Raw genomic sequence first — 21,587 nt, 5'->3', positions numbered from 1 at the left:
AACTCGGGTCTGGGAGGAGTTCAGGGAGGCTATGGAGGAGGACTATCGGTCGGCCTTGAAGAGATTCTGGCAAACCGTCCGACGCCTCAGGAGGCAGAAGCAGCTCTCCACCAGCACTGTTTACGGTGCGGGTGGGGAGCTATTGACCCTGACTGGGGATGTTGTCGGGCGGTGGAAGGAGTACTTCGAGGATCTCCTCAATCCCATCGTCACGTCTTACGAAAAGGAAGCAGAGACTGGGGACTCGGAGGCGGACTCATCCATTACCCAGGCCGAAGTCACCAAGGTGGTTAGAAAGCTCCTCGGTGGCAAGGCTCCTGGGGTGGATGAAATCCGTCCTGAGTACTTTAAGTCTCTGGATGTTGTGGGGCTGTCTTGGCTGACATGCCTCTGCAACATCGCGTGGCGATCGGGGACAGTGCCTCTGGATTGGCAGACCGGGGTGGTGGGCCCTCTGTTTAAGAAGGGGGACCGGAGGGTGTGTTCCAACTATAGGGAGATCACACTCCTCAGCCTCCCCGGTAAGGTCTATTCCAGAGTACTGGAGAGGAGAATTCGACCGATGGTTGAACCTCGGATTCAGGAGGAGCAGTGTGGTTTTCGTCCTGGTCGCGGCACACTGGACCAGCTCTACACGCTCCATCGGGTGCTCGAGGGTTCATGGGAGTTTGCCCAACCAGTCCACATGTGTTTTGTGGATCTGGAGAAGGCATTCGACCGTGTTCCTCGGCGCACCCTGTGGGGAGTGCTCCGGGAGTACGGGGTCCTTTGCTAAGGGCTATCCGGTCCCTGTACGACCGCAGCAGGAGCTTGGTTCGCATTGCCGGTAGTAAGTCAAACCTTGTTCCAGTGCACGTTGGCCTCCGCCAGGGCTGCCCTTTGTCACCGGTTCTGTTCATTATTTTTATGGACAGAATTTCTAGGCGCAGCCAGGGTGTAGAGGGGGTCTGGTTTGGGAACCACAGAATCTCGTCTCTGCTGTTTGCGGACGATGTGGTTCTGTTGGCTTCGTCAAATCAGGACCTTCAGCGTGCACTGGGGCGGTTTGCAGCCAAGTGTGAAGCGTCCGGGATGAAAATCAGCACCTCCAAATCCGAGGCCATGGTTCTCGACCGGAAAAAGGTGCTTTGCCCTCTTCAGGTCGGTGGAGTGTCCTTGCCTCAAGTGGAGGAGTTTAAGTATCTCGGGGTCTTGTTCACGAGTGAGGGATGGATGGAGCGTGAGATCGATAGACGGATCGGTGCAGCATCTGCAGTGATGCGGTCGCTGTATCGGACCGTCGTGGTGAAGAGAGAGCTGAGTAGGGGGGCAAAGCTCTCGATTTACCGATCGATCTACGTTCCGATCCTCACCTATGGTCATGAGATTTGGCTCATGACCGAAAGAACGAGATCGCGAGTAGAAGCGGCCGAGATGAGTTTCCTCCGCAGGGTGGCTGGGCGCTCCCTTAGAGATAGGGTGAGGAGCTCGGTCACTCGGGAGGAGCTTGGAGTCGAGCCGCTGCTCCTCCACGTCGAAAGGAGTCAGTTGAGGTGGCTCGGACATCTTTTCCAGATGCCCCCTGGACGCCTCACTGGAGAGGTGTTCCGGGTACGTCCCACTGGGAGGAGGCCCCGGGGGAAGACCCAGGACACGCTGGAGGGATTACATCTCTCGGCTGGCTTGGGAACGCCTTGGGGTTCCCCCAGAGGAGCTGGAGGAGGTGTGTGTGGATCAGGAGGTCTGGGCGGCTTTGCTTGAGCTGCTGCCCCCACGACCCAACTCCGGATAAAGCGGAAGAAAATGGATGGATGGATGGAAGGTATAACACCTTAATCCATTTTAGGACTGAAGGAATGATAAAGAAATGTGTTTATTGTATTGCTTCAGACTAAAATACAAAGAATAAATAAAAGAAAAAAAGAGGGATAAAGAGGGATCTTGAAACTTTGAAAGTGCAAAATGATGTTAAGAGCATTTAAAAATTACATAATTTATTCAGTCAGAGGTGGTCAATGTGGCATGAAAGAACTGGAAAGAGCTGGAGCTGTTTCCCCTGCGACCTGAATCCGGAAAAGCGGTTGAAGATGAATGAGAAAGATCATAGTCACTTTAAGTACAGCTAAATTTTTAAAGTCATGATCACAAAAAAAGGCTTAATAAAATGGAATGAACAGTTTGGAACCCTTTTCCAAAATGTTTTGTAATTTTTTTGTTCAAGTTGTTCACTAAGTAAAATTTTATTTCTTTTTAAGATAAAATTTAGGAACTTACATTTATTGGAAAAACATACAAATAAATTATGAATATATATATATATATATATATATATATATATATATATATATATATATATATATATATATATATATATATATATATACATTGTGATTTCCAGTTTTTTTTTTTTTTTAGATTATGTCTCTCACAGTGAACATGCACCTAAGATGAAAATTTCAGACCCCTCCATGATTTCTAAGTGGGAGAACTTGCAAAATCGCAGGGTGTTCAAATACTTATTTTCCTCACTGTATATATATATATATATATATATATATATATAAAAGCAAGGTTGGATTACTTTGAAATGTAATCCAAAAGTAATCAGATTACAAGTAATCGAAATGTATGTACATACATACATGTAATCCCCATGTATTGTTTCAAAGTAATCCTACCCAACCTTGTATATAAGTATATTAGTATATAATATATATGCATACAAAAAACAGATGAATACAAAACTTTACAAACTCACATTGCTAACTGGAAACATGATGGAGAAGGAGTAGGATTAGATAAGCTTTACTTCTTTCTACCCCTTTTTCAGACATATTCACTAATTATGTGGCATGTGTGTGCACAGACTTTTATAGATGGATATGCTTGTATTATCGGTATAATTACCTAATTTTGTTTCAGATATATATGTGTGTGTGTGTGTGTGTGTGTGTGTGTGTGTGTGTGTGTGTGTGTGTGTGTGTGTGTGTGTGTGTGTGTGTGTGTGTGTGTGTGTGTGTGTGTGTGTGTGTGTGTGTGTGTGATGTGGTGTTGTATTAACACTTAAGAATAGGTGTCAATCAAACAACTTTATTAATCCCACAAGGGTTAATTAAGTGTATGTGTAAGTGTATATGTGTTGACTTTGACATTCTGGTCACTCTTGGTGGAATGTCTGAAAACAAAATATTCATTCATTCATTCATTCAATCATTCACTCAAAGTTTTTATATGTGATGTATTATCAAAATTTCCACTGAAATTACTTGTTAAACAACATGTTCAATGAAAACGGCAAAGAACGTGAACAATCAAGTATAAAATAACAGCAAATATAATCAGATTAATTTCCAGCCTTTTGCAGTTATATACCCTTTGATCAATTAAATATCAATGATGGAACATAATGTTTCTTTTTCAGCAATTCATTTGTTTCATAAATATCAAACACACCAAATTGGAAAAAAAGTCTTTTAAATAATATAATTAATAATTGTTTTTCTTGTTTTGTGAACAGCTCACCATATCTGCATAAGGCGTTGAACAAGGAGTGAAAATGCCGGTTGCCCTCGGCGGTCCTGTCGGCTACACACCACCTGAGGGTGGTTGGGGATGGATGGTGGTGATTGGTGCTATCATCTCCATTGGTTTCTCTTATGCGTTCCCCAAGTCTATCACCGTTTTCTTCAAGGAAATCGAGGTGATCTTTGATGTGACCAGCAGCCAAGTGTCATGGATCTCTTCCATCATGTTAGCAGTTATGTATGGCGGAGGTAAGTGCAACCTGCCAAACACAGGGATTGATCAAACTGGATGAGGACATCAGAAATCTCTGGTTGCTCTTGTTTAATTTATGTCATCTTGTAGAAATTTGTTTTCACTGTGACTTTAAAGCACACAATTTCAAACGTTTTAACAAAGAATTTTTTTAAAGTTTCATATCATAAAACTTAAAAAGGGTAAAAACTAAAGGGGTCACAAACATTTTCACAGAGATTTATAAGGAATCAATTTCTAGCTATTATCACACAGCTGTAGATGATTTATTGCTGAATGTTCAGTTAAAAGGCAACCATCACTGTTTTCTCTATTACCTCTTCATCCATGATTCACCCACAAACAGACCACAGATTCTTGCAATTATCATTTAGCCTCAATCAAACCTTCCAAACAGAGACAACACAATACCAGTTTAAGTGCTGATCACAAAAGTGCAAAGTCTGCAGCAATGAACGGGCTTTAAATTGCAGAGCTTTGATCCTTTTCCCTTGTGCTTTAAGAGGATATTTTAGGCTTGGTTAAGTTCCTGCACTGATGAGATGAATGAGACAGAGGGCGGTGCATAGGTTGAGCCAGGTAGGCGACCATAAAGAGTTATTTTTTTGCGTGACATTCAGTGCACAAAGACTGGAGATCAAAGCAGACTATGTACGGAAACCTAACCACAGCAGCACGGTGTAGTTCTCTTTCATAAGTGATCCGATGGTAAAATGATGACAGGAAAGTTTAAGGAAAGGTGCTTTAAAGCATTGTTGCAACTGCTATTGTAATAAGTGTCCTTACTGTAATAATGCCTTTCAATGATTATAAGCATCTGTTTTCAAATTGTTAGTCAGATAATCACTTTTGATTTTTAATAATTATTGCAATAATGTAATCATTATAACAGTTGTTGAGTTTCTCATGCAATTGTGTCTGCTAGTGTAATATGTTTTAAAATATTGGTTACATTTTGTGGTCAAGTTTCCCATGATTAACCAATCAGGCTCAGGTTACTTAATTTCTGTGGGTAGATTAGCTGTGCAGTAAAAGAACATAACACAACAGAAAAACATCAACATTACAAAAATAGATGGATGAATTAATGAAACGACCAAATATATAGACAATAAAATAATGGGAACACTAGGAACTGTGCATATATTGTATATACTGTCTATACAGTTATGTCAAAGGGATTATGAATGAATTTACTTTGAACAAATAAAACACACACACACACACAAAAAAAAAACGGGAAAAAAAATCCACAACAAAAATATGGCAACCAAGAAAAAACATAACAAAATGTTTAAGATCAATAGCGAGCTCAGTGTCTAACTTAATGCCATCACAAGTTATCTGACTTCTGTTGTTGAGGTTCTGGAAGCTGGATCAAGCTAAACCAAGTGCATTAACTTGTTTTTCTTGTAGGATTTACATTTTCCACCTCCTTACTAGCTCCCTGTTTAAACTCAAAATTCTTTAGTTACACACTTTTTATTGCTAGGATACATCTTAACTTTTCTTCAAGGAATGATCACACCTCTGCAAAAGCTTACACATGAACATGTTACGTTTCAACAAATCATCACCGCACCCGTGTTGAAACATATCCCAGTCAGTGCTGTCAGAACATTCCTGCAGACAAAGTACTGTATCTTCTGTCCAGTCCTTTGTGTCCTCTGTCAGTGCCTTAAACAGTTCAATATATGGGCACACAGTTATGATCTGCTGAGCCCAGTGTATGTTGTGAGAGTGATTTGTAAGCATCCTTTTGGGGCCTACGGTCTAATGTCTTATTTCGTCTAGTTGGACAGGAGAAATATTGGTAAAAGCTTGGGAGTGTCTTTTAAAGAGAGATATGGTTAACATCATGCAGTATGAAGTTGGTGCATTGGGTGAAATCGCTGGCAGTTTTTGCAGAATATACAAGATATTGGTAGAGCCAGAGGTGACATTTACCTTTGAGTGGATGTACACTATTATCATAAAAAGTTGTGGAAACTTGCAGTGCAGGTAAAAAAGGTTGCAACGAGAAATAATAGTGATAATAATTCAACATCTGGTGTGTAGATGCACTCTCTGACCGTCACAGGGGTATTGTTTGTTCAATTCAATTTATTTTCAGTTTATTTAGTTTATATAGCGCCAAATCACAACAAAACTGCCTCAAGGCGCTTCACACAAGTAAGGTCTAACCTTACCAACTCCTAGATCAAGCACACAGGTGACAGTGGTAAGGAAAAACTCCCTCTGATGAGGAAACCTCAAACAGAACAGACTCAAAGAGGTGGCCCACTGCTTAAGCCATTCTAACAGTTACAAGATTTTGCAAAGTTTAAATATAAACTCACCTTACCACCTTGAGTTGAGTTGTCTCCATGAAAGCCACAGCTGGCAGTGAAGTCCTTCTGAAAACAAACATTTCCCTGGAGATTGCCTACTTTGTTTTGGAGGAAGTGAATGTTCCCCATGATCTCTGAGGCTAGAGGAAATTGGGTGTTTTCAAAAGCATTGTCTGATGTCACCTTTCTTACCCCACTTCTCCTTAGCCAATGTGTGTATTTTACAAGAATTAACAGTGTCAGTTAGCTCAAATTATGTCTCAGGAGAGTCATGTCCCCCGCGTGCACACACACACGCAACCTGGTCGGCGCTTGTGCGCATGTGAACAACAAAAATAAGACTGTATATGTCCTCAGTGCAGCGAAAAAAAAAAAATCACATCAGAAATGAGTCCAGCTTTTGTTCTCTCTTCCTGCTAACAACCTCCAGGCAGCACAGTGGATTGGTTCTGTGCGTGCACAAAACCACACAAAACCAATCCACTCACACACATACTCCTGTGCGAGCATGCGTGCACACGACGTGTGCGTGCACGAGTATGTGTGCATGTGCACGAGTATGCGCGCACGTGCATGAGGACGTGTGCACGTGTGCATGCGTGATCACATGTGCGCACGTGCACAAGGACATGCGCACTTGCGTGTGCGCGTGCACGTGAGAGTGCAATGGTACTAAACGTATGGAACCAAATTTGCACTCCAAATGGAACAAAGCTGCACTCTAAATGCAACGCAACACAAATGGGATGAATTAATCCATGTCATGTGACATATGAAACACCAATCAAATGACAAGGATCCACTCAGCCGTTATATAATAAAGGTTATGAATCCTTATACCAAGAATGGTGCCATTATTTATTAACCATGACCCACAAATACCCAGAAGTCAAGAAAATGAAAAGTTAGTTCCTGAAGGTCAGCAACTTTGTAAATCCAAGATGGCAGCCTTACGAACCTTGCTGTTTGATTCCTCATTTCATACGCTTTCTAAAAATGTGGACTTTACCAAATCAGCCAGGAAATGTGAATGGAAATTGTGAGACATTTAACACACATGACTTGAACAATGTCTGCGCAATGGCTACATTTACTCCAGCAGTTGAGCAGTACATCATTAATATTGTGAAGGTGTAGTAACACGGACCCACAACAGGGGGCGTAAATGAACGGATGATAGATGAGCCAAAAGACAACAATTTAATGTTGTGAATGTGCACAACGGAATACAGACAATAACAGATTTAGAATCAAGTCAAATATACAAAGGTGACGTGTGGACAGGCTCGAGAATAGAAGAGCCAGGTCCCACACGATTTCCACTGCCCACGGATCTGGAGCACACTGGAGCCGCCAAGTCCTGAGTTCCCAGGTGGCCACCGTCTCCAGCTGTCAGATCTGGAACTGCTGGCAGGAAGCAGAAACAGTTTAATGCTGGGTGTGTGCACAACCCAGCAAACAGTCCTTAGTTTCAAACGGAGGGAAAACCTCCACCTCCAATCCAGAAACCCGGCACGTGCAGTATCAGTGAGTTACTTATCGAAGTTTGGCGTGGGGAGCGAAGACGTCAGCCCTCCATGAACCACAAACCCAGCCTACAGCTGCAAGCACTCACAGAAACGACTGCAAACAATACAGAAGCAAAAACCGTCTGTGAAAGACTCAAAAAAACGGCTGAGCAGTTTACCTGAGAGGTAGAACGATATCTCGGCAGGGAGGTGGAGTTGCTGCCCGGCTTTTATGGAGATGGTGATGAGATGGTGATGAGTGACAGCTGTCAGGTGGTGATGAGTGACAGCTGTCATTCCCGGTTGCTCCCGTGAGGCGGCTGCGCCCTCTCATGCCTGAAGCCCGCACTTCAGGCAGGACGCCCTCTGGTGGTGGGCCAGCAGTACCTCCTCTTCAGCGGCCCACACAACAATTAAATCTTATTAAAACAATTCTAGGAAGGTTTGAGTGCTGAATATTTACTTTGCTTCACTGAAAGACTAACAGGTTAAGAAGTTAACTTATCTCCCAGTTCATAGAGAGTGACCAATCCACAACCCTCAGCTGTGTAAAATGATGCATGCCTGGAAATGGAAAAAGTTGGAGTTCCTTGAATGGCCATTTGAGGCTGGCTCAAAATGTGTTCTTGTATAATCCCATGTTAAAAAGTCTAGTTTTAGGGGAGAAATAAATATGTTTACAGCCCGGTACATAAATGCTATGGAACTCTATGACTAGTTTTCCCCATCCATAATAACTCTACGAGGGGATATATATATATATATATATATATATATATATATATATATATATATATATATATATATATATATATATATATATAAAAAAAACTCATCAGTTTAACATATTGTAATATTGTTAAGTCATAAAGTTATGGGTAATTAGGGGAGTGGTTATATAGGTCTCCTGGCCCATACTCTGAATTCTTAGATGAATTTGGTGCGTTCATCTCTAACCTGTCAACTAGTGCAGATAACAGTCTGATTATTGGTGACTTCAACATTTATATAAATAAGCTTTCTGATCCCCTCTGCAAATCATTTATGGAAATTCTGGAAGCATTAGGATTTCAGCAATGCATTCAGGACTCAACACACATTAGTGGAAATACCCTGGATTTGGTTCTCACACGTGGTATTGCTCTCACAAATATTGACATCGTGCTTCTTGCATCGGTGCTCTCTGATCACTCACTTATTAGATTTACAGTTTCAGTTGAAAGTATGCAATTCATTTCAATTCAATCAGTTATTCAATTCAGTTGTAAAAGCCTGAAGAGTAAGTTCTACTCACGATGTATAAGCATGACTCTGTCAGGCAACATGAACTTGCCTGACAGAGTCATGTGCTGGATGTAGCTTTATTTTCTCCTTTCTGTATCTGCAGGAATTCCTTACATTTTATATCTGCTTTCAGGTCGATTTTTGTATCCACATGCGCATCATTCCATCATTTTGAAACATTTTGGAGAGTAAAACCATGCATCCAACAGTCCACACTGTGTTGAGAAGTGTGTAACTTAAAATGTGATCAATGCACCATTCAAAAGTCTTGAACATTGCATGTTGCCACTCTCAATATGTAAGCATTCAGAAGCCAACATGTGCAAAAATACACCATCCTCCAGAAGAAGCATGTTAATGAAAGTGTTCCAAATCAAACACGGAAATCCTTGTTTTTCACCAAAAATAAATCAATAAAAGCTGACTCCTCTCTTCATTGTGCTTCAGTGAGAGCAGCCTGCTGATAGTATATACAGCCTATGACTGCTGCAAATACTCTGGATTCAAACTTAATTTCTTGTCTGATCATTCAGCTCATATCATCCACCCTCACTCCATTTTCCAGTGGAACGTTTCTCCAACATCTGGCTTCATACTGATGAGGTTATGTTCCACATTATTGGAAAAATGGAGAGATTCATCACTGCACATACAAACGCTCATTCTGTACAGGCTGTACTGTATCAATCAATCAATCAATTTTTTTTATATAGTGCCAAATCACAACAAACAGTTGCCCCAAGGCGCTTTATATTGTAAGGCAAGGCCATACAATAATTATGTAAAACCCCAACGGTCAAAACGACCCCCTGTGAGCAAGCACTTGGCTACAGTGGGAAGGAAAAACTCCCTTTTAACAGGAAGAAACCTCCAGCAGAACCAGGCTCAGGGAGGGGCAGTCTTCTGCTGGGACTGGTTGGGGCTGAGGGAGAGAACCAGGAAAAAGACATGCTGTGGAGGGGAGCAGAGATCGATCACTAATGATTAAATGCAGAGTGGTGCATACAGAGCAAAAAGAGAAAGAAACAATGCATCATGGGAACCCCCCAGCAGTCTACGTCTATAGCAGCATAACTAAGGGATGGTTCAGGGTCACCTGATCCAGCCCTAACTATAAGCTTTAGCAAAAAGGAAAGTTTTAAGCCTAATCTTAAAAGTAGAGAGGGTGTCTGTCTCCCTGATCTGAATTGGGAGCTGGTTCCACAGGAGAGGAGCCTGAAAGCTGAAGGCTCTGCCTCCCATTCTACTCTTACAAACCCTAGGAACTACAAGTAAGCCTGCAGTCTGAGAGCGAAGCGCTCTATTGGGGTGATATGGTACTACGAGGTCCCTAAGATAAGATGGGACCTGATTATTCAAAACCTTATAAGTAAGAAGAAGAATTTTAAATTCTATTCTAGAATTAACAGGAAGCCAATGAAGAGAGGCCAATATGGGTGAGATATGCTCTCTCCTTCTAGTCCCCGCCAGTACTCTAGCTGCAGCATTTTGAATTAACTGAAGGCTTTTTAGGGAAGTTTTAGGACAACCTGATAATAATGAATTACAATAGTCCAGCCTAGAGGAAATAAATGCATGAATTAGTTTTTCAGCATCACTCTGAGACAAGACCTTTCTGATTTTAGAGATATTGCGTAAATGCAAAAAAGCAGTCCTACATATTTGTTTAATATGCGCTTTGAATGACATATCCTGATCAAAAATGACTCCAAGATTTCTCACAGTATTACTAGAGGTCAGGGTAATGCCATCCAGAGTAAGGATCTGGTTAGACACCATGTTTCTAAGATTTGTGGGGCCAAGTACAATAACTTCAGTTTTATCTGAGTTTAAAAGCAGGAAATTAGAGGTCATCCATGTCTTTATGTCTGTAAGACAATCCTGCAGTTTAGCTAATTGGTGTGTGTCCTCTGGCTTCATGGATAGATAAAGCTGGGTATCATCTGCGTAACAATGAAAATTTAAGCAATACCGTCTAATAATACTGCCTAAGGGAAGCATGTATAAAGTGAAAGTGTATGAGGCACAAATGATGTAATACTCCAGAGTTTAAAACTTAATTAAAAAAAATAGGTAAAACAAACATTTTTTGTGAAAATATTGAAAAAAGAACTGGTTTTATTTCCCGTATGCTTCCATCAATGAAGTTTCCATCAGTATTATTAAAAGTGATTAAATTTCCAATGCAATTTTGACTATTGTTGTTATGCTTATTACTGATAGTTACATCAGCAGGTTAAGTTTCCCATGCAATGTTACCTACTAGTATAACAACTTTTGCAAGAGTGGTGAAGGTTCTCTGTTATAATAAATATGACAATAGCGACCGTTATTATAATGGCAAATGCAACAGTTGAACAAAGAAGAGGTTTTTGTTGTTAAAAAAAAAATGTTCATCACCTGCTTTCACATTTTGAGACCAACTTTCTTTTGATTTCTTCACTGAGACACTCTAAGGGTTCCTTGACAATTACACGAGTTTGATCCCCACACTGGCACGCAATCTTGCGTGCCAGTAAGTAAACCTGTTGTAAAGTGCTGTAAACTGTGCACTGGCACACAGCCATGCAGGAGATGAAGGAGCAGATTTTAAAATGTCCAAAATTTCTGGCACGCATAAATTTCATGCCACTTGGGTGAAGTCGTCGTGAACATTGCACAGCCTATTTGAAAACATTGCGTGTCATTGTGTGTAGCACATCTGAACCTGAAATTAGATTATGACGACATGTTACATCCATAATAAACATAACTTTACAGAGATACATTATCTAACTCAAAAGAAGGAATGAAAATGTAACTGTTTTACCAATCCATTACTATACTGTATATATTATAAATAATTACCTTTTAGACAAGATTCCAAATGCGTTCTTCACCGCATGTGACAACCTGTAGCTGTAGATAATTTCTCTGTGATTCTGGGAGCGATGAGAGATGGTTTCATCAACCAAGTTCTGAGAGCAAATGTGTCATCGGCTATGAAATGATATGGCACAGACTTTATTTTATATTGCATGGCATCAAGCGGAACAAAGCGGCATGTATTCAGTACTTTCATGTTTCCCATAATCCCCCTGGTGGCCCACTGCACTTCCCAGAATGCACCACAGCCCAAGCAGAGTTCCAGCATCTCACAGCGCATGTAGACAATAGCTGGCAAGGATGTGAATGGCGTGGATCCAGCGACTTCACAGACGATGTGATGGACCTGTGATGGACTTCTGCCGTGCCCCGATGTTGTCTTGCATACTTCACGAGTTTTGTTTACATTGTGCCCTGAACCGGAACTCTGCTGAAACTGACCTCTCGTGTGAGTCATGGACCACAAGATGGTGCGAGATTCACAACTGCGAAACATCGAATTGGCACGACAAATTGAGCGGCAGTGCGGTGATCAAATTCGTGCAAGTTTCAAGGTGGCTTAAGAAGCACTCCATATGTCTGCTCTCACTAGCCACCTTAGACTAGAGCCTAACTGCTATGCAGCGCCCTCATGGGACATGACCTTTGGTACACACTAGCGGTTTCGTCTATGTCTTCAGTAATGAGCCTCTCCAGAGAATTTCTGGATAGTGCTGGAATGACTTTGTCGGGTGGCGTTCCCATAGATGCAATCCAACCCTAAGTGCTGTTTGAATTCCCTCCTGTGTTTGCAGCAAATCTACATTAAAGTCCTAAAGTAAGTGCAGATGGGTCACCCTCCTCAGTCAGGTGACAGAGGTCTTAATGTCAGTGTCATTATTACTTATTTTGCAGAGGTTTCCACTCTCCAAGTGCACATCTGGTTTGCAATACATCAGTGACATCCTAATCACTCATTTATATGTGCATGTGTCAATGCATCAGTATTAATGTGGAGCATCATACGAAAAGGTCAGACATGAATCATTCAGGAATTTTTGCCAAGTACCGTTTTTGCAACATAAATTCTGCCAGATTTCTGCAGTGTGCTTTCATAGTGTTATATGTCAGATGGACCCAACACTTAGCAGCAAACAAAGCCCTCATTTCTGTACAACACTGGTGTTTATTGTTCAGCAACACAGACACCTCACACGTTGTGTAATTAGCAGCAGCACTGGTTAAAGGTTACTGGTACACACTGTGAGGATGTCTGATGTCCTGCGCCTCACAGTCAGTTGCTTAATCATTTTGTGTTGGACACAGCAGCTGCACACAAAGGCTCATCATCTGTGTGGGTTTACATCAGATTACAGCAGATATACTCTGTAATAACTGCACTAGGGACCGGCAATGTGAATTTTAACTGCGCAAGACTTAACTGTTTGCACGGAGAGATGTACATTTGGTGGCAGGGCCTCTCTGGGGCCGAGGGACAAAGTCACTTCCAAGTGATATGATTCAGTCGTGTTTGTGCCAGTGTGGACTTTAAATAGGTTATAAGCCACTGCAGGCCCGACCTTTCTGAACTGCAGGATGTTACAGGGACAGTCAGAGCGAGTTTCACTAGCTTGCTGATCTCTGGCAGCATTGCTCCCAAGTGTTCTCCCCGATCACCTTTCAGAAAGTCCACTACATCTTGAAAAGTAGCTCAACAAATTTCCTTCGAGCAGTGAGCAATTTCACTGGAGCAAGGAGCAGTAATTCCGCTGTAACTCTGTGGAGCAATGCTACCTACTGAGATGTGCCTACCTTGTGGTTTTGCACATGTGCAGACGCATATTTCTGAGATCTGTTTCTACACCATCCACTCTTCATCCTCTTCACAGCTGTTCTCATTTTATCCTTTCTAATCCACCACGCTGCATCCTTTATCACTTTGTTACCAGTGTGACAAACCTTAACATTCTTAACACTATGGTCACTTGATGTGTGTTCCTGGGGCCAGGTTGTACACAATGTTTTAATCTTACATTATGAAGGACAGGAAAACCCGACTCTTTCATAGTGAGTTTTTCTCAACCCAATCTCAAATCAAGATTGTGATGGCGTCACAAAAAGTAATTTAATCTATTAGTGTGTGATACTATCAAAAAATGGAGTAGATTTTCATGATGATGTCATGAAAAATTTTTCGTGATACTATTACAAAATTTGGGTTGACACAGGGTGGCATTAGGGTTATGGTTAGAGTTAGGGTGTTAGGGTGTGGGTTAGGGTTAAAATTCATGATCGAAGGGTGACTGCTTCACAAAAATGTAACACATTTCATGACAGTATCATGGACAAAAAAAATCCCTTGATACTGGGCTGGTTTTTCCTCCGTGCCTGAGTGCTTAACAGAACCAACGTTCACTTGATTTGTCTCAGTCCAGCATCTTTCAGAGTGACATTTCTGTCTTGCTAGTTTACATGCTAACATATATAAAGTCTTATAAATCACTTCAGAGGTATTACCTCTGAACTATCTACCTCAAATGGCTCCTTTCAACATGAAGGAGCCAGCTAAGGTGGTTCAGTCATCAGGTAACGAGGGCTCCTGGGCGCCAAACTAGGTGTTCTAGGCACATCCAGCTGACACGAGACCTGTGGAAGACCCAGGACTATAGGTGGAGAGATTATACCTCAACACTGGCCTGGGAATGCCTCGGGATCCCCCAGTCAGAACTCAGAAGTGGTTAATGTGGCCCGGAAAGGGAACTTTGGGATCCCCTGTTGCCCCCGCGACACGATCCCGGATAAGCACTGGTTCAGACGATCAAGGATGTGCACCCCGTTCCACATCAGGCAGATGCTTTTGATGCATTTGGGGTGGAATGTGTTCTCTACCATGAATCTGACTTTGGCTTATTACAATGTGGAAGTTCATGAGGAGGACAAGTTCACTGTGTTCACCTCACCTTTTTTGGTTGTCTAAGTACAACAGGCTGCCCCAGGGACTGTATAACAGCCCTGCCACATTCATGCAGATGATGACGTCAGTCTTTGGTGAGCAGTTGGCTGTCCAGAGACTCAATTTTAAGTTGTCACCAAAAAGTATCACTTCATGCGTTCTTCTGTTAAGTTTCTTGGCCAGGGGCAGGTGATGGTCTAGTGGTTAAGGCGTTGGGCTTGAGACCAGAAGATCCTTGGTTCAAAGCCCAGCCTGACTGGAAAATCACTAAAGGCCCTTACGCAAGGTCTTTAATCCCCTATTGGTGTGTAGTGAGCGCCTTGTATAGCAGCACCCTGACATCGGAGTGAATGTGAGGCATTATTGTAAAGCGCTTTGAGTGTCTGATGCAGATGGAAAGGCGCTATATAAATGCAGTCTATTTACCATTTTACCATTTAAGGATGGAGTTTATACTGACCCAGAGAAGGTTAAGCCATTGTTGATCTCACAGAGGAGGAAGGACTTGATGGATGAGGACTCCATCTCCCATTAAGGTTAGGTCTTTTCTGGGGATGGTTGGTTTTACCAACAGCCTACTGAAGGCTTCTCAAGCACCAATAAGTCTCTTTTCTCATTGACTTCCAGAGCAAGGAAACCATGGTGTGGTAAAGGTCGGGAGATAGTACTGGCTCCTAGGTCACTTACTGCAGAAGATTGAACTCCAAGTGTTGTCTAGTGTCACCTTGGAACATCTGAGTCATAGCACTAATATAGTACCTCCTCTGCATTGTGTTGTGATTGACTCCTCCCACTTGCTGTCCTCCGGATGTGAACTCACGATTTCCAGCATGGGAAGGTGATGCTCTCATCAGTCGGCCAAAACCCAGGCTTTGGTCGGAGTGGCCATTCTTTGGCTGTCAGAGGAGTGAGGCCAATTGACTTCCACATGTATGACGACTCCTGGTGGCCTCCGTCACAGCAACATCAGATGATCAGCAGTACTTTTAGCAGTACTTTATATTTAACATACAGTTTACTCATAGAAAGTATGAAATGAATAAGGAATGTTAAGAAATAAAAATGTACATAAATAATAATTTTAATAATCTAATTAATATATTTACTCTGGATTGACTGTCTGCTCCTTCATCTCCTGGAGGTGATGCTCATTGCCACCACACAGTGTCAGCTTTGCTTATTGGATATGTTCCAGCAGGAATTAACATGTATGATTTTAGTGTATACAAGTGTTTTTGACCTTTAAACCTTGTTTTTTTTATGTTAGTTGACTTAATGTTAGTGGAACTACATTAAGTCTGCGATAATTGGTGTGCTAATGGTTTTCAAAGTTAGCTAGAAGGCTAATCCACTACAGAAAAATTTACTTGGCTAATTAGCTGTTAGCTGATTAGCTGAACTCTAGCCATTACTGCATCTGACAGTACATTTATTGATGATGTGTAATGTATTGATGGAAGTGAGTAACTGCCTGCCAAGCACGTTACAGGTGAGTTTTACCTTCTGTGTTCAACCACAGCAGCACAAGACAGGTTATTTAACAACCGAAGTGTTACTTACTTCTGTACTGCTTCAATTTTTGATTCATTACGTTCGTAATATTCCACACTGGTTTGTCTCCAACCTTTTTATCTTGACTTACGTCCCCTGCAGGGTGGAAGGAAAGCACTTATTGTCGTGTGCAGACTGCCGGCATTACAATTTAAAAACTCTTTGTCTTGCGTTGTGCTGGCAAATGAGTTTGGACAACCTCTAAACAAAAACTGTCAGTTTCTATTTAGGTTCATTTGGTAGTGCGGGGATTTGGCAGAGAGGCAGGAATGTCTTCCATGTGGATCCTCATACTCATTTAGCCAGTTTTTACAAGCTGTAGATGGAGATATTGTTTTCCAACCTGAAGCTTTGCGTTTTTGTCGTTTGTCGACAATGGTGATTTTTGTTTGTTTGTTTGTTTCTTTAGCCAATGAGGTAGTGTTTTCTGTGCTCTTTCAGCAGGATTATAAAACCAACTAGATCACATGGCAAAAACATGATGACATCACAATTAATTTGATGTAATCGTTCATTATACAGTCACAAAGTTGAGTACATGTTCATGATGAAAATATTTTGTGATGACATCACAAAATTTGGGTTGACACAGGGGGCTGTTGGGGTTATGATTAGGGTTATGGTTAGGGTTAAAAATAGTGACTGGAAGTTGACCTCATCATGAAAATCTAACACATATCGCGATGGTGTCACAAAGAAAAAGGAAAGGAAAAAAATGAGACTGGGCTGGCAAAAACCACGAAACCAGTTTTCTTGAAACTTGGCGGAATGGTGGATAACAGGTCAAGAAAGAAACCATTAAGGTTTGGATCCGAACCAGCAATTTATTTTCACGTTTTTTAACATTGGTAAGTAGGGCATTTTTTCAACATGTTTAATAATTTCTCAAGAGATACAGTAGATATTAGCACCCTGCATAATTTTTATTTATTTATTTATATGTTCATTTTGTAAGGGCCTGTACGCAATAGTACTTTAGAAATTCATGAAAATGTTAACAAATTCCGAATCTCACAATGTTAAAGGAAGTGGGGAAAAAAAATTGTGTATCCTCCCCTTTAATCGGATGTGCTCCAAAAGTTAATGGTTTCTTCCTACAACCCCAATTCCAGTGAAGTTGGGACGTTGTGTAAAATGCAAATAAAAACAGAATACAATGATTTGCAAATCCCCTTCAACCTATATTCAATTGAATACACCACAAAGACAAGATATTTAATGTTCAAACTGATAAACGTTATTGTTTTTGTGCACATATTTGCTCATTTTGAAATGGATGCCTGCAACACATTTCAAAAAAGCTGGGACAGTGGTATGTTTACCACTGTGTTACATCACATTTCCTTCCAACAATACTCAATAAGTATTTGGGAACTGAGGACACTAATTGTTGAAGCTTTGTAGGTGGAATTTTTTCCCATTCTTGCTTGACTGGTAACAATCTGGATGTAATGTGGACTCATCAGATCACAGCACACTTTTACACTTTGCGTCTGTCCATTTCAAATGAGCTCGGGACCAGAGAAGGGGCGGCATTTCTGGATATTGACAGTTTTTTCTTTGCATGGTAGAGTTTTAACTTGTACTTGTAGATGTAGTGACGAACTGTGTTAACTGACAATGGTTTTCTGAAGTGTTCCTGAGCCCACGCAGTAAGATCCTTTACACAATGATGTCGGTTTTTAATGCAGTCCCACCTGAGGGATCAAAGGTCACGGGCATTCAATGTTGGTTTCGGCCTTGCCGCTATGTGTAGAAAGTTCTCCAGATTGTCTGAATCTTCTGATTATATTATGGACTGTAGATGATGGAATCCCTCGATTCCTTGCAGTTGAACATTGAGAAACATTGTTCTTAAACTGTTGGACTATTTTTTCATGTAGTTGTTCACAAAGTGGTCATCCTCGCCCCATCTTTGCTTGTGAATGGCTGAGACTTTTGGGGATGCTCCTTTTATACCAAATCATGAGTGTCCTCAGTTCCCAAATGCTTATTGAGTGTTATTAGAAGGAAAGGTGATGTAACACCGTGGTAAACATACCACTGTCCCAGCTTTTTTGAAATGTGTTGCAGGCATCCATTTCAAAATGAGCAAATATTTGCACAAAAACAATAAAGTTTATCAGTTTGAACATTAAATATATATATCAGGACTCTGATGAAGATGTGACTTTCATCAGAGTCCTGATGAAGATGTGACTTTCACGTCGAAACATTAGTCTCTTCAGTCTCTTTGTATACTTTTTGTATGTTTTCAGCACCTCATTAAATTTTTCAGCACCTACTTCTGTGTTGCACCACCAGTTTTCTCTTTTACAAATCAGTCCTATCTGGTTGCACCAGATTTGTTTGTGCTATACAGAAGTGCGGAGAACTCTCCTTTTTTATTAAATATCTTGTCTTTGTGGTGTATTCAATTCAATATAGGTTGAAGAGGATTTGCAAATCATTGTGTTCTGTTTTTATTTACATTTTACACAACGTCCCAACTTCATTGGAATTGGGATTGTATGTCCATACCCCACAATTTGGCCAAATTTCAAGAAAACTGACTTAATAGTTTTTGGATAATCTTGCTAACATTTATCTCTAATAGTAACACAGGAGGAATCCATGGTACACTCATTAAAAAGTGGGTTGGCTGTTGCCTCGTTCTCTCACTCACTGATTGTTTGGAACCAGAAGACTCAAATATTGGTGTTGGTAGGGGAATGGAGAAGAGAATATCTTGACCACATACTTGCATCACCACAGCCAAAAGACAAACTCAGAGACACATCTATGCACCCAATTACCTGATTTAATCATCTTCAAAAAGCATTTCAGTTACAAGAGAATCTATGAATTATTCCTTTGTCAAATTTTATAAATATGTGCACCAAATATATGATTGTTTCAAAGTTGCTGTCATTCTTTTTCTAACGAATCACATTATTTCTGACATGTGAACGCAGCTGCTGCAGTGCAGTACTGCCAAAAATGATTGCACAAGTTGAGTGAAATCACTGCACCAAAGATGTCACACTGGAGCCCTCTGACGGTCAGTTGCAGGCCTGCACATTGATAACTGGACAGCAATTTTTCACTGTTTCTTCTTTGCTCTTCAGGTCCAATCAGCAGCATCCTGGTGAATAAATATGGGAGTCGCCCTGTGATGATGCTCGGAGGATGCTTAGCTGGAGTTGGCCTTGTTTCTGCCTCTTTCTGCAATTCGGTTGAAGCTCTGTACTTCTGCATTGGTGTGGTAGGAGGTAGCCAATTTTTATTTCTCTTTTGCATTTGTTTTTAACTGAGCAATGGCGCCATCTAGTGTTTGTCCAAGACGCAAGTGCCTTGAAACAGTTTCCAACCATATGTTTGTTTCTTTTGTCTGTTTGTGCCTCTTTTTTTTTCTTTTTTTTTTTTTTTTGCAGCCTCTTATTGACCAGGAATGTCTAACACTATTTTTAACTAACTGTTTTCTAGGTTTGGGTTTGTCCTTCAATCTTAACCCAGCCCTCACTATGATTGGAAAGTACTTCTACAAGAGGCGGCCCATTGCTAATGGAATTGCTATGGCTGGCAGCCCCATAGTTCTCTCCACGATGGCTCCTATAAACACCTGGTTCTTTGACAAGTTTGGCTGGAGAGGAAGCTTCCTGATTCTTGGGGGGGTGCTCCTCAATTGCTGTGTTGCTGGTTCGCTCATGCGACCTATAGGACCAAAGCCCAAACCTGCAGAGAAATCTACAGAGAGGAGAACTGTAATGCAGGTCATTAACAGCTTCATTGACCTCTCTTTATTCAAACACCGTGGATTTTTGCTATATATTATGGGCAATATTGTCATGTTTTTTGGCCTCTTTGCACCACTGGTGTTCCTTAGCAATTATGCAAAGAGTATACACATCCCTAAAGAAAAGGCAGCTTTCTTACTCTCCGTGCTGGCTATTGTTGACATGTTTGCCCGGCCGGCAATGGGCATTGTGGCCAATACTAAGCTGATCCGACCCAGAGTACAGTACTTTTTTGCTGCCTCTGTTCTGTTCAATGGTGTGTGCCATGTTCTAGCCCCTGTGTCAGTAGATTACACTGGCTTTGTGGTTTATTCCATCTTCTTTGGCTTTGCTTTTGGCTGGCTGAGTTCAGTGCTGTTTGAGACCTTGATGGATCTGGTGGGAGCTGAACGCTTCTCCAGTGCTGTGGGTCTGGTCACTATTGTAGAGTGTGGTCCTGTCTTATTAGGGCCCCCTATGCTTGGTGAGTATGTACCTACCGTCCGAATTCCAAATGAATTAACATGATTACGTTTAATGTATTTTAACAAAAATATGGTAACACAACTTTTTTTTGTCTCCACAGGGAAGTTCAAAGACATCTACCATGACTACAAGTACACATACCAAAGCTGTGGGATCCTTCTCATCATTTCCAGTGTCTTCCTGTTTGTAGGAATGGGAGTGAACTACCGTCTTTTGGATAAAGAGAAAAAAGAGGAGGAGAGGAAGGCCAGGGTGGGAGGCAGAGACCAAAGAGCCAGCAGGGACAAGGCTGCCAAGGATGTGACAGAAGCTAAAAACACAGAAAATGCTGTCTAATTTTAACTTCTCATATACAGAGGTTTTTTGTGTTATAATAAACATGGTAACATGGATATTATGTGTCCTTTTACTATCTACAAATTAATGCTTCATAACTTGCTTGGACTAAAATCATGTCTTTAGCACCACCCTTAACACTATGTTTGGGACAATGATTTGTTTTTGTTGTTGTTGTTGTTGTTTGTTTTTGACACCACCATTAATGGACATCACGTTGCTTTGCATTTACTAATTGCAGGTCTCTTCCATTGACATTTAAGATGTGAGAATAAAACATATTTTTCTCAATATTCTGGTTTTATTATATTTGACATAGTGTTGTAACAGTTCTGTTTTGTTGTAAACTAATATTTTATAATCTATTTTGGTGTAAAGAAAAAAACAGTGCCTCTTAAATACCTGATTCATTCATTTTCTGAACCTATCTATCCCAGCGGTCATTGGGTGAGAGGTGGGGCACACTTTGGACAGGCTGTCAGTCTATCACTGGCCTGACAAACAGACATACAAACTAATTCACACTCTCACACGTATTACCAATGTAAAGTTTTCAGTTCACCTTCCCCGCATGTCTTTGGAAGTGGGAGGAAGCTGGAGCACCTGGAGGGAACCCACGCAAACACAGGGAGAACATGCAAACTCAGCTCAAAAGTAAACCACTGCGGCACCCTCTCAAACACTTCAATAACACAATTCAAACCCTACAGGAAGGTTCACAAGAAAGTAATGACTAAAAGAAGAAGGCCTCAGATGCAAGTGCCTGAAATTAGGTTTCTCTGTC

The 21,587-nt window shown here is 41.2% G+C and overlaps 1 protein-coding gene across 2 annotated transcripts in view; it reads left to right on the top strand.

The window, feature by feature from the left end:
• slc16a1a (solute carrier family 16 member 1a) overlaps positions 1-21,183 on the top strand; it is a 30,564-nt gene extending 9,381 nt beyond the window's left edge. Inside the window, exons 2-5 of one of the 2 annotated variants that reach the window (XM_034166013.1) lie at positions 3,497-3,752; positions 19,334-19,477; positions 19,692-20,465; positions 20,568-21,183. In XM_034166013.1, the coding sequence (XP_034021904.1) occupies positions 3,536-3,752; positions 19,334-19,477; positions 19,692-20,465; positions 20,568-20,803 (1,371 nt within the window). In that variant the 5' untranslated portion in view covers positions 3,497-3,535 and the 3' untranslated portion in view covers positions 20,804-21,183. The remainder of the gene's footprint in view (positions 1-3,496; positions 3,753-19,333; positions 19,478-19,691; positions 20,466-20,567) is intronic. The other variant, XM_034166012.1, reaches the window with a different exon arrangement.
• Positions 21,184-21,587: the final 404 nt, after the last annotated feature.

Source organism: Thalassophryne amazonica, chromosome 3 (genome assembly GCF_902500255.1).
Source record: "Thalassophryne amazonica chromosome 3, fThaAma1.1, whole genome shotgun sequence".
In the NCBI taxonomy this organism is placed as follows: Eukaryota; Metazoa; Chordata; class Actinopteri; order Batrachoidiformes; family Batrachoididae; genus Thalassophryne; species Thalassophryne amazonica.
This window is presented reverse-complemented; position numbering and strand designations above follow the sequence as displayed.